Raw genomic sequence first — 19,877 nt, 5'->3', positions numbered from 1 at the left:
GCACAGCGCATGCGCCCCGCCCCCCCGCCCCCTCCCTGCGGGCCCCGCCCCCGCCGCATTCACGCCCCTCACCGGCCCCGCCGCGCGGGGGTGTGGCTTTGTCTGTCACTTTTGCCAGGGCGGGGGTCGTGGGGCTAGGGGGCGGTAGGCGAGGCGCAAACTTTACTATGAGTTTCGCATATGGAGGCAGAACTGTCGGGCGGTGCTGCATACCCGCCGGAGGATGCGGGGTGGCAGCCAGACTCGCCCAAACCCAGCCGGAACGGACCCTGCTTCGGGAACAGCCGCCTCGAGATCATCACACGCCCCGGCCACCAACCCCGATCCCTACTCAGCCCCAGTCTCCTGTACCCGCCGCCCAGCGGGGTTATAAGTAGGTCCTGGAACAGACTGGCAACCCTGAAAGCTAATTCACTGCCGCCTTCATCTCAGTGGCCCAATCAAGATTTAGAGAAGGCGGGACGAGGTCGGATAACGCCTCCAGGGCTCTTACTACTGTACAGTACTAGAAACCCGCGTCCTGCGGAGGGTTGGAAAGAGAGGACGGGCCAAGCAAGGCGGAAGTGATGGCACATGCGTACTAGTACGGCCAGGGCCGCCGCGAGCCCGCGCGGGAGACCTGCCATTCCGCAACCGGACCACCACTCCCAGCAGCCTTGGCGGCTCGCGCGCTTGCGCGGTCATCACTGCCCTCCCTTTGTGTTGATGGCCGAAGCCCAGCGGCGAGCGGCTTGGAGACAAAGGGGCCCAAGAGGGGAGTTGCTTCCGGGCCAGATCCCCACAGAGGGCGGGCGACCCTGCCCCCTTCCCGCCTGTGCCCTGGAATCTGCTCTCAAAGTCCGCTTTCTCACTTCCGAAGACTATCAAAAGCAAGGTTGCTGGGGTCTTAGGGTCTCTCTGTGCCGTCTCAGCCCCTCCCCACCGGCTCCTCTCCCCGCCCCAAACTCCCGGATTTAGGGCTTCCTGAAAAGCTCCGGCCCAGATGATCCCGTTGCCTAGACGACGGGCCCGCGCGCGCAGACCAGCCTCTTCCGTCTGAGACCCCTCCCCATGGGCGTGACCAATCTCTACCTTTGTCCACCCGACTCCGGCCTGTGATTTAGCGCACGATTCCTAGCGGCGATCTCCTCTGGTGTTCGCCTTTGCATCCTGTCCTATGAGCTCTGCTGTCTGCGTCGTCTTTTCTTTCCTGAGGTGGGCGGGTTGTCTTGTTGTTGTCTCTAGCCTTGTAAATTAGCTTGATCCCTCAAGCCTCGTGACGTCTCTACCATCTCTGTGCCAGGGCAGTGCTCGGCTTTTCCTCTACTATTCAGAAGGTCAGCCTTATCTCCGGTACGGCGCTGTTGCCATACAGGGCACTCCATCAGACATAAAGCAATTACATTACAGTTTAAACGGGCGCACGTTCTGGTATTGAAATTCAAGATGTTCGACCATACAATGTTGTGACAAGACCATTGGAAATTTTGAAAAATTACTACATGTAATCCAGTAATATTTCGAGCCAACCCAATTTTTATAAAATAGATTATTATTTGCAGTGTTGCTCTTCAAAGCGATCTGTTGGGTATCTTGTGATATGGATATCAGTACAACGAACGAGACTAAATTGAGCTGTTTTGTCTTTCGAAACGGATTCTTCACATTGGAATGTAAGTTACACTGTGATAAACGACGAATAATACTTACGCTTTGAAGTAAAAGGGTTTGAGCCTCACTCTTAAACTTTCTTACCCAATTCCACTTCAAGAGAACGTTCACTTTGATATTTGGGAAAATGGTTGTTATTTTACTCATAGATTCACACGTCTTCTAGTCTCGGCCCAGTTAAACGCAAATCCTAAGATTTCATTTCATGCAACAAAATTTATTGGCCACTGGTATGCACAAAAGAGTATTATGTGGAGACGGAATTGTTACATGGAATAGAGAGTACGAAGTTGATTAAGAAAAGTTATACATTTTCCTCTAAGAGCATATCGGTATTTTTAAAGTACAGTAGCAAGAAAGAGGTTCTTTTAATGCTTGCATTCATTGGCTTTAGAGTGAGTAGTGTTTATCTGAACTTAAGAATTAAGGTTAGAAATCATTTACCCCTTCCAATGATAATCAAACCGAAGTTTGAACTAGGTTATCTTTTTCAAAAATCGCGACACTATCTGAATGATTCCTCACGTTTTAATGGACTTTGCAGACACTAAAACATAAAGACATCTTATTCATTCAACAAGAAATATGTAATGAGTGCCTACAGTGTGCTCATTACTGTTCTATGCCCTGGGGGATACAGTAGTGAATAAGGAGCTTACGTTCTGTAAGACGTTTTAATTTACACCTTAGACTAATTAGTCAGACAATATTTTATTGATTAGCTTTACACAGTTCTTAAAATATATACCAATGACCTCATGGTTTTCTGAACGAGGTTAGAAGACCAATAGTTAAAACAACTAATTTTGAAGATACATTGAAGAATTTTGGTTGTTTCACTTTAGCTTTTGGGAGTGTGTTATAAAAATAGATATTAAATCTTTTTTTCTAAAATTATATTTCCATTTTAACTGAAGATACTCAAACCTACAGGACTAAAAAAGAGATAATGTACAATTCATGTTTTGAGGTACTTAAAAAATAAACATTCATTTCAAACTTGCCATGTCCTAAACAATATGCTACCTTCCTCTTCTATTTTAGAATTACATGATTTTGCATTGAGAGATAATATAACACTGAGAACTACATTTTTTGATATTGTCATTAAGGACTAAGAAACGATTTTCACAATATTTTGGATCATTTTAATATACTTCTTTGTTCTGACCTAGATTAGAAAGGGGTAACTTCAAATTATCAGATTCTCTTTTTTTGGTATGTACTAGTAAACCTTTCCAGTCACTTACTTTACCTTAATATTCAACCCGTGAAAGGAATCATTTTTAACCATTAAATAATGGGTTATGTTTATCATTTTTGATTATTCTCAAGACTTAAGGTAGAATGCTGCCAGTCAAGGGCTTGAACACATTACATGACCAGTTTTCTGAAGACAGAAGATACCATTGTTAATTTAAAAATCATAATTTTCTATGGCCAATTCAAATGTTGCAGCTATCCAGATTTGTGTGCAGGATTTGGTCTTCGATGTTATTAAATTTGTTTTCAAACTAGCTTTTTCTTTGAATTGTGTGTTCTTACAGATTGCGGTCAAGCCTTTTGTTCATTTTCTTATTTTACTGACCCATCTAATGACACATCTAATAACTGGATGAGAGCTTCCCCTATTAGATATTTTACATGCCCAAATTTCCTCCCACCTGCACAACAGGTGGATAACATCAGATTAATTCACTAGACCTTTTCTGAATTTAGTGCTGGGTACAGTGAGAGAGATTCAAAAGAACTTACAATCTAAAATACTAAGGGAGAGAAATATGCATGTTGTAATAGAAACGAGACAATTACAAAATAACATCAGATAAGTGTTGGCAATAAGGAAAGGACAATACTCCAGTAGTACTTCGAATAGTCAGGGAGTACTGTTTAGCATTATTAATGTAGAGGTATCCTAATTTTCCAACAACAGGTTCTAATATTTTAGTGTTATGCATTTAGGACATAGTTTACATTTAGACTAGTTTAGCCTGAATCAGAATTGCAGAGTTGGACTCCAGGGATCTCAAAAAAATTTTAAGTGCTCTGGGAACATACCAATTTGTCTCTACTTAAGCATTTGCTTTTCAATAGAACTACCAAAACAAACCAAAAATAGCAATTGAGGAACCTCTGCTCATTTGAGGATTGCAAAAGTAAAGATTTTTTTTAAAAAAACAGTTTTGCAAGATATCAACAGAAGCACGTTTGTCGAGATAATTTGAAAGTAACTTCAAGTGATTCCACCTTTAAAAAGTTCCACTAAAACGGCAATTCAGAATGTTTTTATTCTTAGGAGACGAAATGATAGAACTTTTAACCTTAAAATGATTTCCAAGCAGACATTTTTTACTACGTGTACTTGATGAATGGGTGCTTTCCTAGCTTTGGTGTTTCATCTGGAGATTGAGAAGGGTGTGCAAACACGCTCTGGGAACACGTCTGTTGTAAACGTGCTTCGCGAGCAGGCGAGTAGCTGGAGGCAGGTGCCCGCATCGTGAATGCCAGCCCACAGAAACCTCTTGCGCCTTGGGCGGAGGTGGCTCCGGTACTCACACCACGTCAGTACCGGAGCAACCCGCGCTGATGAGAGGTGCCCCTTCGCCAGGAGGGACAGAGCGTCTGTTCCCGCCTCCTGGGGCTCCAACAATGTTCCGCGCTGGCTCCCCTTCCCCACCCAGAGCCGGACCTCTTAACCTGCCCCCGCAGACTGGCCTGAGAGAGGCCGGGCCGCCGTTTCCCTACCGCTGTTTCCGGGGTGGGCGGAGCCAGAGCTGGGCGGGTCCTTTTCTGGGGTGGGTCCTCTTTCCGGACCGCAGGGCAGTGCAGGTCGAATTCCGAGATGGGAGGGGCGAGACCTCCCGGGATAGGCGGAGCCGGGCGGGGCCTTTAGAAGTGGGCGTGGTGAGCTTCCCAGGAGCTGCAAGTCTCCTAGTTCCGCGAGGCTCGCGGGCAGGTCATGCTGCGCACGCTCGGTTCTCGTCTGGGCTCCCCGTTCCTTCCGGCCACGCTGGGCCTTGGGCCCTGCCTAGGTCGGGCGGTGTCGGGGGCGCGCGAGCAGGGCTGGCTGCAACCTGCAGGCCACGATACGGGCGTCAAGGTGTACAACAGCCTCACTCGGAGGAAGGACCCCTTAATCGTGGGCAGCGCTGACGCCGCCTCCTGGTAGCCTCCTGGGAATTGGGGGTGGGGGCGGAGTGTTGTGGGAGGTAGGGGGAAGGACTGTGGACTGAGCATATTTGGGGGCGGGAGCTCAGGTGGAAATCATTTAGTAAGTAATAAAATACATGGGAGGCACCATTGAAGACACTGGTATAGTCACAGTGAATTGACAGGGTTTGGATATAAATTTAGAGATTCAAGTAATAGGATCCCAGCTATGCAATCCCCAAAAGTAGTTACTTAAAAAAAATATATGTGGTTTTATGATAATCATAGCTGGGAAAAGTGGTGTCCTTTCTTGCATATTGATTTCACATGATGGATTTTAACTTTGTTCCTAGGTATAGCTGTGGACCGACTGTCTATGATCATGCACACCTTGGCCATGCTTGGTGAGTATCCCTGAATTTGAATTTTCAGTCATTTATTTAAAGCAAAAGCTGTTTGCAGGTTTTGTCCATCTCAACTGGCTACTTAAGAATACCGAATAATTACTATATTCCAAGTATCATGGTAAGCACACACATTACAGTCTCATTTGGTTCTAACAGTTCTAAGCACTTATACCCATTTCACAGGTGAGGCAATGAGAAGTAGTGAAAATGACCCGTTTTGGAATTTTACGTTGGTGGGTTTAGTGAGATGAGGCCTTTCCAAGGGCCCTGCAGTCAGCTGGTCAGGAGTTATTTCTGGCTGCTAAACCATTTTTTTGCTTCCCAACTTTGGACAAGTCACTTTATTGTTTTGGTTTCTTCATCTTTGACATGGGGATGATAATAGTATCCCTCTTTTTGAACTTAAGAATTTTATGAGACAACGCCCGTACAGTGCTGCTTAATACCTAAACGTGTGATGAGGGCTCAACAGTTATTGAGGATAAGTAATGTATATAGACTTTTAAACTTGTTCAGATTGAGACTAAATGTAAAAAGTTACCTTTAATACACATTTAAAAAAGTAAGATCTGAACTTTTTTGTGTTTTGTTATAACAAAAGATCTAGAAATCATTTTTTTCTTCACTTTGGGCTAACATACTTTTAATTACAAAAAGCATATTTTGATCTCTTTATTGAAGTATAAAATATGTTAGGGAAATATTAAAAACAGTAAGTAACCTCCCAACCTGAAAAACCTCTCTATGAAGGCAGAAGAGAAAGAAAACAATTTTTATTATTGAATAAGCGTTTAACCGTAATGGGATGCGCATTACAGGCAACCTGCTAAAAGGATTGCAAAAACAAAGAAATTGCACTCTTCTATAGAGCCAAGTGGATACAACTCACTAAATTAGGCAGGGTTTGCAATGTGGAGTCAGGTGACAAGTTAGGCCCTTCTCCTATTGGGTGATAGAGCATTATTTTCCTTGATGACTTTATTTCAAATAGAAAGCTCCCAGGTTCTTGGAAGTTTTTCTGAGTTGAGATTGACAGAGGCCTATTTAGCCATTAGAAAGATTGACATACATTTTAAAAGGACTGAGGAAGAAATTGTGAAGGGAGAAATGGGGGAGAGTCTCTTCTCTTTCAACTAGAGAATCAAGCCTCCAAGTTATAATTTGTATTTGCCCTTACAAATACAGAAAAGAGTACAGATCTTAAGTGTACAACTGAATGAATGTTCATGGCTCTTCAGTGGAGAAACAGGATTGTACCACACCCCAGACGCCGCCTCTGTTTCCCACTTCATCACTTCCTTCCCCCACCTCCCACTCAAGGATAACCACTGTGCAAGCCTTGATGGTCAAAACTCATTCTTCAAGAAGAGTCATTCGATTTAGAATGCTCCTGAGAGGTAGAATGCCACTAAGTACTACAAGGTTTCTAAGTTGGGAGGTCTTGGGGGCAGGGATGGTCAGGCATGGCTCCACTGTTCTTAAGGTAAAGTTCAAAATCTTAAGGACATCTCTGTGGTTCTGCAAGTCTGTCCTGTTTACTCTCCAAGTTCATGTCTCCCCACTTTCCTCCCTGGGTAGCTACACCAACTCCTATGTTAAAAAATAGTTAACAGGCACAGATAGCACTTGCTATTTGCCAGGCACTGTTCTAAATGCTTGAGAAACACCGGCCAATGTAATCCTAACAGCAAATGACAGTGTTGTTATTATCTCCAAATTACAAATGGGGATACTGCGATGCAGAGGGATGCAGAGGGCTAACGAACCAGCCCCAGGTCCCACAGCTGAGAAGTGATGAACCAGGCAGATGGGCTGAGTTCTCTGACCCTCTACCTTGCAGTCTCCCGTGGTTCACTTGAGTGGCCCCTGGGGAAGCAGCCCACCTGCAGGAATTGGAGCTCTTGCAGCCCTTGAGCATCTCTGGGCCAAGCATGTGACTTCACTTTTGTTCTCACTTTAAGTTCCCATTAACTCTTCTTTCTCTTAAATCTCATGTCTTGTAGAGTCTTGACTCAAGATGAAAGGAAGGCATAGTGATGATAATGGTGATAGTAGCTGCTACTTGTTGGAATTCCTGCTGTGCAGGCACTAAGATTATTTACAACAACTCCTTGAGATAGTGGAATTTTGCCTAATTTATAAATAAGTAGTCCGAGGCTTAAAACAGCTGAATATTTTGGCAAGGATTTTCAGAGAGAGTTTTGTCATCGGAATGGACAGATTTGGCCTCAGCTGTGTTTGGGGTGAGTGATTATGGCTAGTTTTCGAGGGAAAATGATTTTATGAACACATATTTAGAGAGTCTCTATAGATGACAGAGATGAACATGAGATTGACCTTAAATTCTAATGTTGCTTTTATGTAAAACCAGATTCTTGAGATTTTGAATGGATCTTAATAGATTTTAAAACCTTTTGGTTTCACAAGTCTGAATTATATCGTTGTATTCTGTCAAGGAGTTGATGTTTAAATATGCCACAATCATGTGCACCTTTCTTAGAAGTAGTATTATACACCTTTAATAGGATTGTATATATCTTGATTTATAATTATTTGTTATTTGCTTCTCTTTTGTCATGGTGAAGCATTAGAGTTATTCTAGAACATGAACAAAAATGGTAAAATCTCTCAGTATTTTAACTAGTGAGATTATACGAATACATTTTTATACAACTAAATAGATGTAAACTTAAACAACAGCTCTAAAATTAAGAATGTTAACATTGTATCCTGAAATTAAGGTAGTACCTTTGCCGATTTCTTTTGGAGACCAGTCAGTAAAAAGCTTTTCCTTTCTCTAGCTGCACTCGAACTATCAATTATACCACACACTTGAAGGTAGGCAGTAGCATGTTAAATAATGTAATGCACTATTTTTAAAGATTACAATGATGACTTTCTGTATTACAGATGACCTAACATTTTTTTTCTTTCAGCTCATATGTTAGATTTGATATAATTCGAAGGATCCTAACCAGAGTTTTTGGATGCAACATCATCATGGTTATGGGAATTACAGATGTGGATGATAAGATAATTAAAAAGGCCAATGAGGTGAGTGTCGAAGATTATATTGATAACTTGATCAGGGTCAGTGTTCTGACCCTAATGTGATAGTTTTTCTTATTTGTTTTTCACATGTACTTTTCCCTATTGTCTATGCATGGGCCAGTGAGTGTACTCTGACAGATTACCAGAGGGATCTCTTTGTCCTGGTAAAGGAAATTCAGGCGTAATTTGAATTACCTCATTCTGTGGTGGCCTCATGACTTGAATCCATTATCCTATCTCTGGCCCTTTAGCCTCCAAGGTAAATAATACCTACTCCCTCTTTATAGATGGAAGTCAAAAGGCCACTTTTGAGCTAGGGAAATTTATATGAGGTTAAATTTTCTCATCTGTTATGTGAACAGGGCACTTCTATTTCATGTAACATTTAAAGGAAAATTTGGAGAAATTCTAATGAATTAAATTAGTTTTATAAATAGTTATAGTTTTAAAAGTCTACTTTCAAAGTTTCACCTCCGTTTTTTATAAGTAGCAACTTTAACCATTATCTCTAAAGACCTATAAATAATTGTTAAATTATCTAATTTACAGAAAAACCTATGTTGAGTGCTTTACATTCCTGTAATTTTACGAAATGTGTGTATACGTACACAATATTTTTTTAGAAAACCAGTTTATACTTTGTATTGGCTTATAGTCTGTTTTCTACTTACTATATTTTGAGGGTTTTTTTTTTTCATGTTTTTAAATATTCTTGAACATTTTAAAAAAGCCTTATAGCATTCTTATCACATGGACATAATTTACCATCTTTGTATTTGGACTCTTAGGTTACTTACATATTCTATTTCTTTCAGATTTACTTTATAGAAACCACACCTTCCTATTTTCTGCTGATTTGCCTTTTTAATAACTAGATAGCATTCTACTGTGGGTGTATTCAGCAGTTCTCTTAGGTCCCTCTGTTATTGACTATTCGTGTTGTTTCTAGCTATTAAAAATGGTGCTACTTTTTTGTTTCCTTAAACATTTTCCCCGAAGTGGAACTGCTAGATTAAAGGGTGAGCAGTCTGTTTGATGTTTTATCACTCTCTTTAGAGTCAGATCATTTCAGGGAGAGGGTTACTGGCAGTGCTGAAGATCACTTCCAACTTTAGACTTATTTCCTCATGTCCTCATCACAGTGAAGTTTCCAATTTCTGTTGTGTTCAGGTAGTTTATTCATTGTATTGTGTTCCCTTGAGTAGACTTGATTTCTATTTCCAGAACTGTCCCTTAACATGCATCGAACTATCTGGGGTCAGACCTGTGCCCGGCTTCATGTGAACAGAGGTGAGGAAGACGGTTCCTTTTCTGGCTTGTGTCCAGGAGGCAGACGGACCCACAAACAGATGCTCTGTATGTGACAGTTTATAAGCCCAGATAGAGAGATGCAATGAATATCACCCAGCCTTCCTGGAATTCAGAAATGACTAGAGAGGTAGTAAGGCATTGTGGGCCAGGATGATGTATTGAGGACTTGGAAGTTGTTCTGTAAGCTCTTGGGACCTAGCACAGAATCAGCTTGGTTCAGTGGAAAGGGCGCACTCTAGGTGTGGGAAGGACATGACTAGAGACAGGGCCACTGGGAGGGGTCAGTGGGAGCCACACACTGAGAGAGGACATGTTTCAGAGAGCAGACTTTGTAAGGAGAGAAAGAGAATGAATTTGAGGTACCTAAAGAAACCCAAACCACTCAGAGCTGTGGTATAATAGAAAATAGTTGGTCTTTGTGATTCCTGGCACAGAGCTCCTAAAACCATAGAATCTGTGGAGTGATAGTGTCTTCCATATGCTAATGAGATGACTGGTTGCTGGGCCCCCTGGATGGCTTCAGGATGGGGGCTGGTGTCAGAAAGGCCAAGCCCTGAATACAGCTGAGAACTTTCACTGCCACCTCATCCCTCCACTCCCACCTCCTGGGTGGGGAGAGGGGCCCGAGATGGAGTTGCTCATCAAGGGCCAATGATTAAGTCAACCTTCTCCAGTAATGAAATCTCCATAAAAATCCCCACATGACAGAGCTAGATAGCGCATGGCTGGTGAACACAGGGAAGTGCTGGGTGTGACGCTCCCAGAGAGGCACGGTCGTTCCACTCCTTTCCCGTACCTTGCCGCCCTGTGCATCTTGTCCATCTGGCTGTTCCTGAGTTGTGTCCTTTATAGTAAGCTGGTAATAGTGAGTAGAATGCTTTCTTGAGTTCTGTGACTCATTCTATCAAAACTCCAAATTTGTAGTTAGTAGGCAGAAGTGCATATGGCCTGGGGACCACCATTTGCAACTGGTGTTCGAAGTAGGGGTCGTGTTGTGGGACTGATTCTCTAACTTTTGGAGTCTGCTAACTCCAGAAAGTGGTGTCAAAAGAGGAGAATTAAATCGTAGAACACCCAGCTAGAGTCAGAGAATCAGAGAAGTGGTTGGTGTTGGAAAAGACCCTACAGTTTGGTCAGAAGATACTGCTGGAATAGAAGCGAAGATGGGCAGTGCTAGCATTTGGGGTTCATCACCCCATCCATGGTTCTCTCTGATGGTTTGGTTCAAGCCTTTGTCAACATTGGATTCTGTCTCTGCCCCATGTCCATATGCCCCTTACTGTGTTTAGTGTCTCTGGGGTCAGATGTCCACTTGGGTTCAGCCACTTAAGGCCCTGCAGGTGAGGTTGTGACATACTAATATGGCCATGGGAGTGAGTGAAGGGTAGATCTGGTGGAACTGGAAGGAGAGGTGGCGGTGGGAAGCAAGAGAGCCTGCTGTGTGTTTGTGACATCTGACCTCATAGCACCCTGCCAGGGGTGGTACATTATCGCCCTTCACACAGGAGAGGAGGGTCTGAGATTGAAGTTGACCTCGTTGGCTGGATTTGGGATGGAAATGACAAAGAAATTAGTGGTCTCTGATATAGTGAGGGAACGAGCAGTTTGAGGTAAAACCGCAGCAGAGGCGGCATTTGGAAATGCAGTTTTGTTAAGGAAGAAGGTGAGCAGGTCAGTGTTTCATCTGTCATCACACTCAGCCAGAGCTTGAGATTATTGCAAGTGTGTCTCTGCCCTTCGTAAATTGGGGTCTGCTGAGAGTCTTCTAAAGGAGAGGCAGAGCTGTCAACTTGAAAGTCGCGGAGCATGGCTGGTGGGAGGCCAGAGACTGGTCAGGCCCTAGGGTGAGGTCTGGTGGGAAAGAATATGAAGTGGGAGACAGGGACGAGAACTGGAAGATGTTCTGGGAGGGGGCAGGGGGGAATGTGGGTGGTCAGCAGAGTGACGAAGAGCCAGGAGTCCATGGAGGGGCGGGTTTCAGAAAGGTGCGGGCGGTGGGCAGCAGTAAATATATGAATAAGGGATTATTTTGAGGGTTTCATAAATGTTACCAAGAGACATCGGTTGTTACTTTGAAATTTTTTTTATAATACTTAGACTATGAAAAGTTGGTAGAATTTGACACCTGATTTTCCATATTTGTTACATGGCAAGATGATAATATGATATTGAATAGTTTTTTGTTCTCAGAATAGTGTCTGTCTTTAACATGATAAACCACATATCTCTATTTGTTTTTAGAATCTAACAAGGAGGCCATTCCTTTTATCTAATGCAGGCTTTTTTAACAATGGTGATATCCTTTGTGACATCTGCTCCAACGCTTGCTTTTAAAATGTTTTAAATTATAATGTTATACTTTTCTGAATCACTTCCTTGACTTTAATTTTGGCCAGTCTTATAGTTTGTCAGGGATAAAAACCACAGGAGGATTTTTGGGGTAGGAATTAATAGCAGCGTGGTATATTTGCAGTCACATTTTATGTTAAGAAAAATCATAATAAATGTGTCAGAGTGATTCAAGCCAGTTATTTGTGCTTCAGAACATTGGCCTACATTTCCCTTCTTTCTGGGAAGAAAGCTGAACACTCAGTCTCAGTGCTGGGGGCCTGACCAGCAGGGTGTCATGCCAGGTCGAGAGCCAACTTGAAATGATTTATGATAATAAGGGAGAGCTAAACAATAACCTGAATTAACAAGGACTAGGACCCCATTTCAGCACTTACCTCCTATAGTTGGTTTTATGGGAAATAAGAGAGAACAGTGCTGTCCTGATATGTGGTCAGCTGCTTAATAATTAAATTTAAAAGTTTTACTTTTAGAATATGGTTCCCCCTGTCTCCTCAAGGCCAGCAATAGATGGTATACCTCTTACAGTTCATCGTCACTCATGAACATTTCTGAACCATGTCCTCTAGGGTTGTGCCATGTGAGCTAGAGAAGCCACATGTGGAACAAGGAGTCGATTGGTCAGTGTTGTACTTGGCGAGTCATTTAAAAGAGTATGTGTGGGTGTGTGGGTGTGTATGCATATGTCCATATTATTCCCACCTTTTAGAACGAGGTAGATTGATTCTACAGTTCACGTGGGATAGCAAAAAAACAGGAATAGCCAGGAAAAGTCTGTAAAATAAGAGTATGGAGGAGGAGCAGCACTACTAAATATTCAAACATATTTTAAAAGCTATAGGAAATTTTTTGTTTTCTTGGATTCTTTTTTTTTTTTTTGCACAGCTTTTTTGAGGTAGAAAGACCCACAATAAATTGCATGTAGGGCACACAAGGCGTACCTGTGTGCACTCTAAAGTTTTTGAAAACAAACTTTAAAAAGACTTCCCCAATATGAGACTGTAAAAAGCACCCCAAGGTTCTTTTAGTAATTTGTAGTTTTAGTAACTTGCATACCTGTGAGTCCATCACCAGTGTCGAGATGACGAACATCTCCGTCGCCCCTGAAAATTTCCTCCACCTGTCGTCAAGTCGCCCTCCTGGCCTCCCTGTTGCCCTGTCTTGAGCATTTGGCCGATCTACTTTCTGTGTCGGAAGGTTGTGAAATTAAATGTTGTAGATATATGAATAGACAGATAATGGAACACACTAGAAAGTCCAGAAATAGACACAATAAATAGAAATTTGTTTTATGATAAATATGGCATTTCAAATCAGTGGGGAGACAGATGAATTATTCAGTAAAAAGTATTGACAGTTGGGTAACCATCTGGGGAAAAAAAATAAACCAAAGTTGGATATATGCCTCACAACCAACTTTGAGGCAGAGCAGAGGTTTAATATAAAAGAAATGAAACCACAAATTACTAAAAGAACCTTGGGGCACTTTTTACAGCCTCATATTGGGGAAGGTTTTTAAAGTTTGTTTTCAGACCCAGAAGCCATTTATGAGAAAAGATTGAGAAATAAAAGATCGCTAAATATAAAAATGAAATTTTCTACATGCTATAAAGTAACCATAAAGCTGAAACACTGAAAAAAAAAAAAAAACCATTGAAATTCCTATCAGAGATAAAAGGTTAATTTCTTTCATATAAAAATACTTCCTATAAACCAATATGGAAAGATCTATAATTCAATAGAAAGATGGGTAATTACAGATCATTTAATATAGATAGTTCCTAAACATGTGCCATGTTCTAGCTCACTCAAAATAAGAGAAGTACGAATGAAAATTACAGCACGAAAGCATCTTTTAGCTGCCATGTTGACAAAGTCTAGAAGTTTGTTAGCACTGTGCAGGTAAGGGTGTGGGAAGTAGATACCTGCGTGCATTGCCGGTCAGGTTCAAATGGGTAAAGCTTCTGAGGAAGGCAGTTGGCAGTAGCCAGCAAGTATCCTCTGACCGGTGGTTTCATGTCTCGGTCTATAGCTTAGAAATGTACTTTCCCCTGTGGGAAGTGACGTGTGCAATCGTGTGTGTAGACCTGTGTATCACAGAAAAAAATGGGAAAATAATTGGAGAGGGCTGATGAATCGTCTGTGGGATGGAAGGCAGACAGCCTTTGAAGGGAAGGTGCCGGCTCAGTGTGCTTTTCGAAGACAGTTCTGGAACATTGTTGATAGGGAAGGACGCCAGGTTCAGGCTATGTGTGGAGGGTGCTACATTTCAAGAAGAGAATACAAATGCTCGTATGACAGCAGTCATACTCCTGAGACAACTGGTGACAGTGTTTGCCTTGTAGGAGGGAGGCTGTCCTGGACACCCTTTATGTCAGTTGAGTTCCTGGGAGTGAATTTCCTGTGCAGAAAATGAAAATTACAGATAAATAAATACAAGCAACCTGCTGGCCTGTACGTCTAAAATTGCATAGTATTTGAAACTTCTGAAGTGGAAGGTAACGCTGAATTTTTAGCTTTTTCGTTTGGTTGGGCTTTCATCCTCTGGATAGATATGTTAACTGATTTCTTTTTTAGGAGGTCTGTTTTGTCACAAAGCTACACCACAGGAAAAGGACTAATACGTACTGATCACTAAGCTATGTCTGGGTGCTAGGCATTTCGTCTCTTTAATAGTGATATTAATGTATTTTCTATTTATAACATTGGCTTTCCCATTGCACATTGAATCCTCATAACAACTTAAGGGACAGTTAGGTGGGATTATCACCGTGTTGCAAAGAAAGCCTAAGGGCGCAGAATTTTATTGTCTTGGCCAAGACAGCACAGCCAGAAAGACTCGGGCAGCAATACTTCGTTCACCAGATTTATTTCTTCAGTACATGTTCATTGGTCACAGTTTCTAGGATGATTGCTGTTTTAGGACCCTGGGCTGGGAAGAACATGGGCTTCATAGTGACAGGGTTCAAGGAAGTGTTTTACTTGAGGAAGTTTCTTACTATTCTGGAGCTGAAATTTTCTCAACATAAGATGGAGCCCTGTTTCTCGGGGTTGAGAAGCAGGGAAGGGGAGTGCCCAGCACAGAGCAGATGCTACAGATGCTGGTTGAGTTCCAGTGACTTAAGGGTCACTTCACAGGTTAACAATTATGAAGCCAGATTCAGTTTTAGAACGTCACAGTGTCATGCTTCTATCTTGGGATTATTTTTTCTGTTGAAAAGTAAGGAATACTTTTGTGTGCCAGCCCACTCTGAGAATCTGAGGCTGCAGGTATATGCTCCCAAATGCCCTGAGTTCAGAATTCAATGTCCATTTGTGGGGAGGAGGGTTGCCTTTCCCCAGGAGCCTAGCCATGGGATTGAACACCCATCACAATCTCTATTTTCATGTGCTATATTGTTTTCAAATATTTCTTAGAGATTTTTTTTCTTTAATATATTTTTGACTTCTTTTCCTTTGCCTGCAGCAAAAGAAGGGAAAAGGATAAGATAGGAACCCAAGTTACTGGTTGTTATGTGGAATACATTGATCTGGCTTGCCCTTGTTCTAGAAAAATGGAGGGGTTTTTTTGTATGCTTTAGTTCTTGTTTTGGATTATGTAATGGAAATCATGAATTGTTTATTCTTTTTTTTTTTCTCTCTGACTAGAAAATAGGGTCAGCAAACTTTTTTGACTAGCTAAGCTACTAGAATAAATTTGATATTTAAAATTAAATGCTTTTTATGAGCAGGCAGTGCCAAACTGAGGCCAAGCCATGGTAGGGCCATGTGCTCAGCCCTTCCGGCCATTGGAGCTGGTTATGCCTCTGTGTGGTTCTGTTGTGCATACTCCAGACATCCTAATATGCTTATCTAATCTTTTTGCAGATGAACATATCACCCACTTCTCTTGCCAGTCTTTATGAAGAAGATTTTAAACAAGATATGGCAGCCTTGAAGGTAAAGCCCAGTTCTTCTTGCCACGAGGATAAGAAACTTGTACACTGAAATCCAATGTGGCTGACCTACGCCTCTGAGCTACAGAAATAGTCACCTCCCCTTTGCTTTCTTTTAGGTTCTCCCACCCACAGTGTACATGAGGGTAACTGAAAATATTCCTCAGATCATTTCTTTTATTGAAGGAATAATTGCTAATGGACATGCTTATTCAACAGCAAAAGGTAGGGATTATGTTATGAAAACTGATCACTGGATAATACCAATAGGACTTTGACACACATTTGTGTTCTAAGGTGCCAAATGTTTTACTGTCTTTTCCTATGTGAAAACGATGTGAAGTTTTCTTATAGTTATTGTGTTTTTGCAAAATGGTCGTGTAATTTCTTTTTTAAAATATTTTTCAGTCATAGGAGAGATGACCATCTGGAGAGCTAGTCTTGATAAGGCAGAATGCCAGCAACTGTTGCATGTAGGTGTGCAGGTATTCATCGCAGTCTTCTTTCAACTACAGTCTTTCATCATAAAAAAAAGCTGGAGACAATAGCAGTACCACTAAAGACCCATATTCCCTTGTTAAGGAAGAGCCCGCAGACATTCATTTTTTGTATGGGCATGTTATTTTTTGATGACCAATAAAAGCTGCAGACATCCTAATATTTCAGGCCCTTGGCACTTCAACATGCATCTCTAAATAAGACATCACCCAGCATAACTCTGGACCAGAAGAATCTTGCTTTTAGTGAATAGCCCATTAAAGTACTCAGCTCAGGGTTGAGGATATGCAAGTATTACAATGCTTGTTGTAAGTCAATAATAAACTTCAAAGCACGATAATGAACACGATTTATAGGAATAATTGGACTGTAAGCACCTTTCTCATGGTCCTACCTCAGATACATGCGAGGGTCCTCCTGGCCCCCAGAAATGTGTGTTGCCTTTCTCAATAGCCTATGCACACAGAGGGACTCAGAGTCCTTTGCTTTATCTTATTTGCTATATTTAGATTTTGTTTCCAAGAAAAACTTGTTTTAAAGAGCTTAGGTGACTGAACTGGAGTTTGTTCCAGAAAATTTAGGAAATTGTTTTCTTTCTGTCATGTAACTTGAAATAAAACACATAACCGGATAAACTGATTAATGCTCGCTCATGAGGTGCTTAGAGATTCTCATCTGAACACACTGTGGGACTCAATGCTGTTTGTTTTATTACTGTGCTTTATTGTAAATTTTAAGTAATGATATAGATAATCAATTTTAAATAAATTTAGCTGAAACTCAATTTGGACTTCGTGTCAGTTTCACAAAGTTTGATTGTGATTGATCTTTGAACTATTTATGAAGAAACAGTTTGTTCAGCAAATTGATAACAAAGGTATGGGGAAATGTTTCTCCCATTAAAAGGAGCAATTTCTTTCTCTTTTAAAGCATTTTTAGGTACTGTTTACATTCTGACTTAATAGAAAGCAGCTCCCACAGTACTTCTCCCATTTTCACCAGTTTATCCTAGCTTGTAATTAGAGCTTAGTAATAAATTCTGAGTGAGGAAGAAGGACTCTGAGGGGGACACTTTTCTTTTTTCTTGTTAAAAAGAATTGCCTCAACATTTGATACAGAACTTATGCTTGTGTTTTCACTTTTATATCCAGATGTTCGTGATGTGTCCAAATGAATACTTTTAAAAAATAATAGTGGTGGTGTTAATTCTGATTTTAAAATATAGTGAAAGGAACCAAATGAAGATGCCATATTCTGTGTTTAAATTCTCATTACTTATTGGCTATTAAGCTATACAGATGCTAACATTTAATTATGAAATCATAATTACCTTTACAAACAGGCAACGTCTACTTTGATCTTCAGTTGAGAGGAGACAAGTATGGCAAACTCGTCGGTGCGGCCCCCAGTCCTCTTGCAGAGCCAGGTGGGGTGACTCTTGGCCTCCCATATTGGCTTCTGTTTTTCCAATGCTCAGCCGAGACCCCCCCACTCTCTTAGAAGTTGTAATGGTGCCAGAGTGTTGATCATAGCCATGTTTTAAATTTAATTCAGTTTTTCTGAATAGAGAAGACATGTAGAATATACGGTTGACACAGTATATGACACGTCTCCTCCCCATGCCAGCCTGGCCCTCCAGTTCTTCTCCCTGGAGACAGCACATTGGGCCATTCTTCTGGTTCCTTCTGGAGATACTCTCTGCATGGTGTTGTGTTTTGCTACTCTTCTCCATCTTGCTGTTATCATATATCAAATTCCTAAGTATTTTTTCATATACTAAATTCCTATAGATGTTTTACCATACATTAAATTCCCGTGTGTATTTCACCATATATTGTGTTCCGAATGTATCTGCATCTATTCCTATACTCTCTTCTGTTCCAATGATTTGTTAGATCAAAGTCATTTGATGGAGAAGAAATAAGTATGCAGAACTAAATTAAAAATAATTTTAAAAGGGTACTATTTAAGAGAACCCAACAAAAAAGTAAAAGCCAAAAGAAAAATTGTTTATTTCTGTCTTTTAGCATGATCCTCTTGCCTTATAAACTGTGTCATTTATTTGACTCCTCAGAAATGGTATTTGTTACTTTTACTCAATCAGTAGCTTCCTGCTCTCCTGAAGGCAGAGCAGAAAACCTCTAGATCATCCACACCTGTGAGGTATGGCCATGTGTCTTATGGAAGCAGAGGAAGAGTTTCTGAGACTTACATATTCTAGCATCAGCAACACTTATTTTTTAAATAGACTTTATTTTTAGAGCAGCTTTAGGCTCACAGCAAAATTGAGCAGAAGGTACAAAGATTTCCCATTTATCCCCTGCCCTCACACGGGCACAGCCATTCCACCCAGAATGGGGTATTTGTCACAGTTGATGAACCTGTACTGACACATCATTATCACTCAGAGTCCATAGTGTATATTTGGGTTTACTCTTTTTGTCGTATATTCTGTGGATTTGAACAAATGTATAACAACATGTATCTACCATTATGGTATACAGAATAGTTTCACTGTCCTAAAAATCTCCCCGCCCCCATATCCGTGGCAACTATTGAACTTTTTACTGACTCCATAGTTTTGCCTTTTCCATACTGTCATGTAGTTGGGATCATGCAGAATGTAGCCTTTTCGGACTGGCTTCTTTCACTTAGTGACATGCATTTAAGGTTCTTCCATGTCTTTTCACGGCTTGATAGCTAATTTCTTTTTAGTGCCGAATAATATTTCTCTGTCTGGATGTACCATAGTTTATCCATTCAACTTCTGAGGGAGCTTTTGTTTGCTTCCAAGTTTTAGAATATAAAGAGAGCCCAGTACTGGCACATTGTATGGCTTTCAATAATGTCCTAACCTTCCTCTTCTGAGCCTCCTTACTCTGTGAATATGATTGATACTCTGGTAATTTTCCTTTTCACTCTATATAATTTTTTTAAGTTACTCTGAAAATCAGTTACTGATAAATACAGCTTTCTCACAAGACAGAATAAGGAAGAATGAGTGCTCAGTTCAGAACACCCCTCAGAAAGAAGCATCACTATATGTGTATTTGAAATCTTGGCTCATTCATTATTCAGCTTACAGAAACGGGCCTCACTGCTGATAGACCTGATGCTTCTGCCATATTTTAGGTAAAAGTATTTAGTCCTTCTCAACGTCATGTGGGGAAAGAGAAAAACATATAAATGATAAATGTGAGGTTACTTATAGGAAGGAACAGAATCTTTGGGAAGTGCTTCCTGCATCTCAGTTTTGTGATTTTGGGTTGGTTTGTCCATTCTAGATTCTCTCCCGTTGATCCACCATTTATTATTGGCAGGTGATTCTGACAAGCGGCATGCCAGTGACTTTGCCCTCTGGAAGGCAGCTAAACCCCAAGAGATGTTTTGGGCCTCTCCTTGGGGAAATGGAAGACCTGGCTGGCATATTGAATGTTCTACCATCTCAAGGTAAGGTTTTCTTGGGTTCTTCCCGTGTTTGTGATGTGGAAAACTCAAGCAATGCCTGACTTGGTCAGCAGAGGGC

At 41.3% G+C, this 19,877-nt stretch overlaps 1 protein-coding gene across 2 annotated transcripts in view; it reads left to right on the top strand.

The window, feature by feature from the left end:
- The first annotated feature begins 4,555 nt into the window (after window positions 1-4,555).
- Window positions 4,556-19,877, top strand: part of CARS2 (cysteinyl-tRNA synthetase 2, mitochondrial) — a 39,613-nt gene continuing 24,291 nt past the window's right edge. Inside the window, exons 1-7 of one of the 2 annotated variants that reach the window (XM_023519762.1) lie at window positions 4,556-4,815; window positions 5,154-5,204; window positions 8,144-8,261; window positions 15,786-15,857; window positions 15,973-16,078; window positions 17,694-17,777; window positions 19,672-19,801. In XM_023519762.1, coding sequence (XP_023375530.1) covers window positions 4,610-4,815; window positions 5,154-5,204; window positions 8,144-8,261; window positions 15,786-15,857; window positions 15,973-16,078; window positions 17,694-17,777; window positions 19,672-19,801 — 767 coding nt within the window. In that variant the 5' untranslated portion in view covers window positions 4,556-4,609. The remainder of the gene's footprint in view (window positions 4,816-5,153; window positions 5,205-8,143; window positions 8,262-15,785; window positions 15,858-15,972; window positions 16,079-17,693; window positions 17,778-19,671; window positions 19,802-19,877) is intronic. The other variant, XM_011373935.2, reaches the window with a different exon arrangement.

This window comes from Pteropus vampyrus, unplaced genomic scaffold (assembly GCF_000151845.1).
Source record: "Pteropus vampyrus isolate Shadow unplaced genomic scaffold, Pvam_2.0 Scaffold236, whole genome shotgun sequence".
Classification (NCBI taxonomy): Eukaryota; Metazoa; Chordata; class Mammalia; order Chiroptera; family Pteropodidae; genus Pteropus; species Pteropus vampyrus.
The sequence above is the reverse complement of the archived record's forward strand: the minus strand, read 5'-3'. Positions and strand labels throughout refer to the sequence as shown.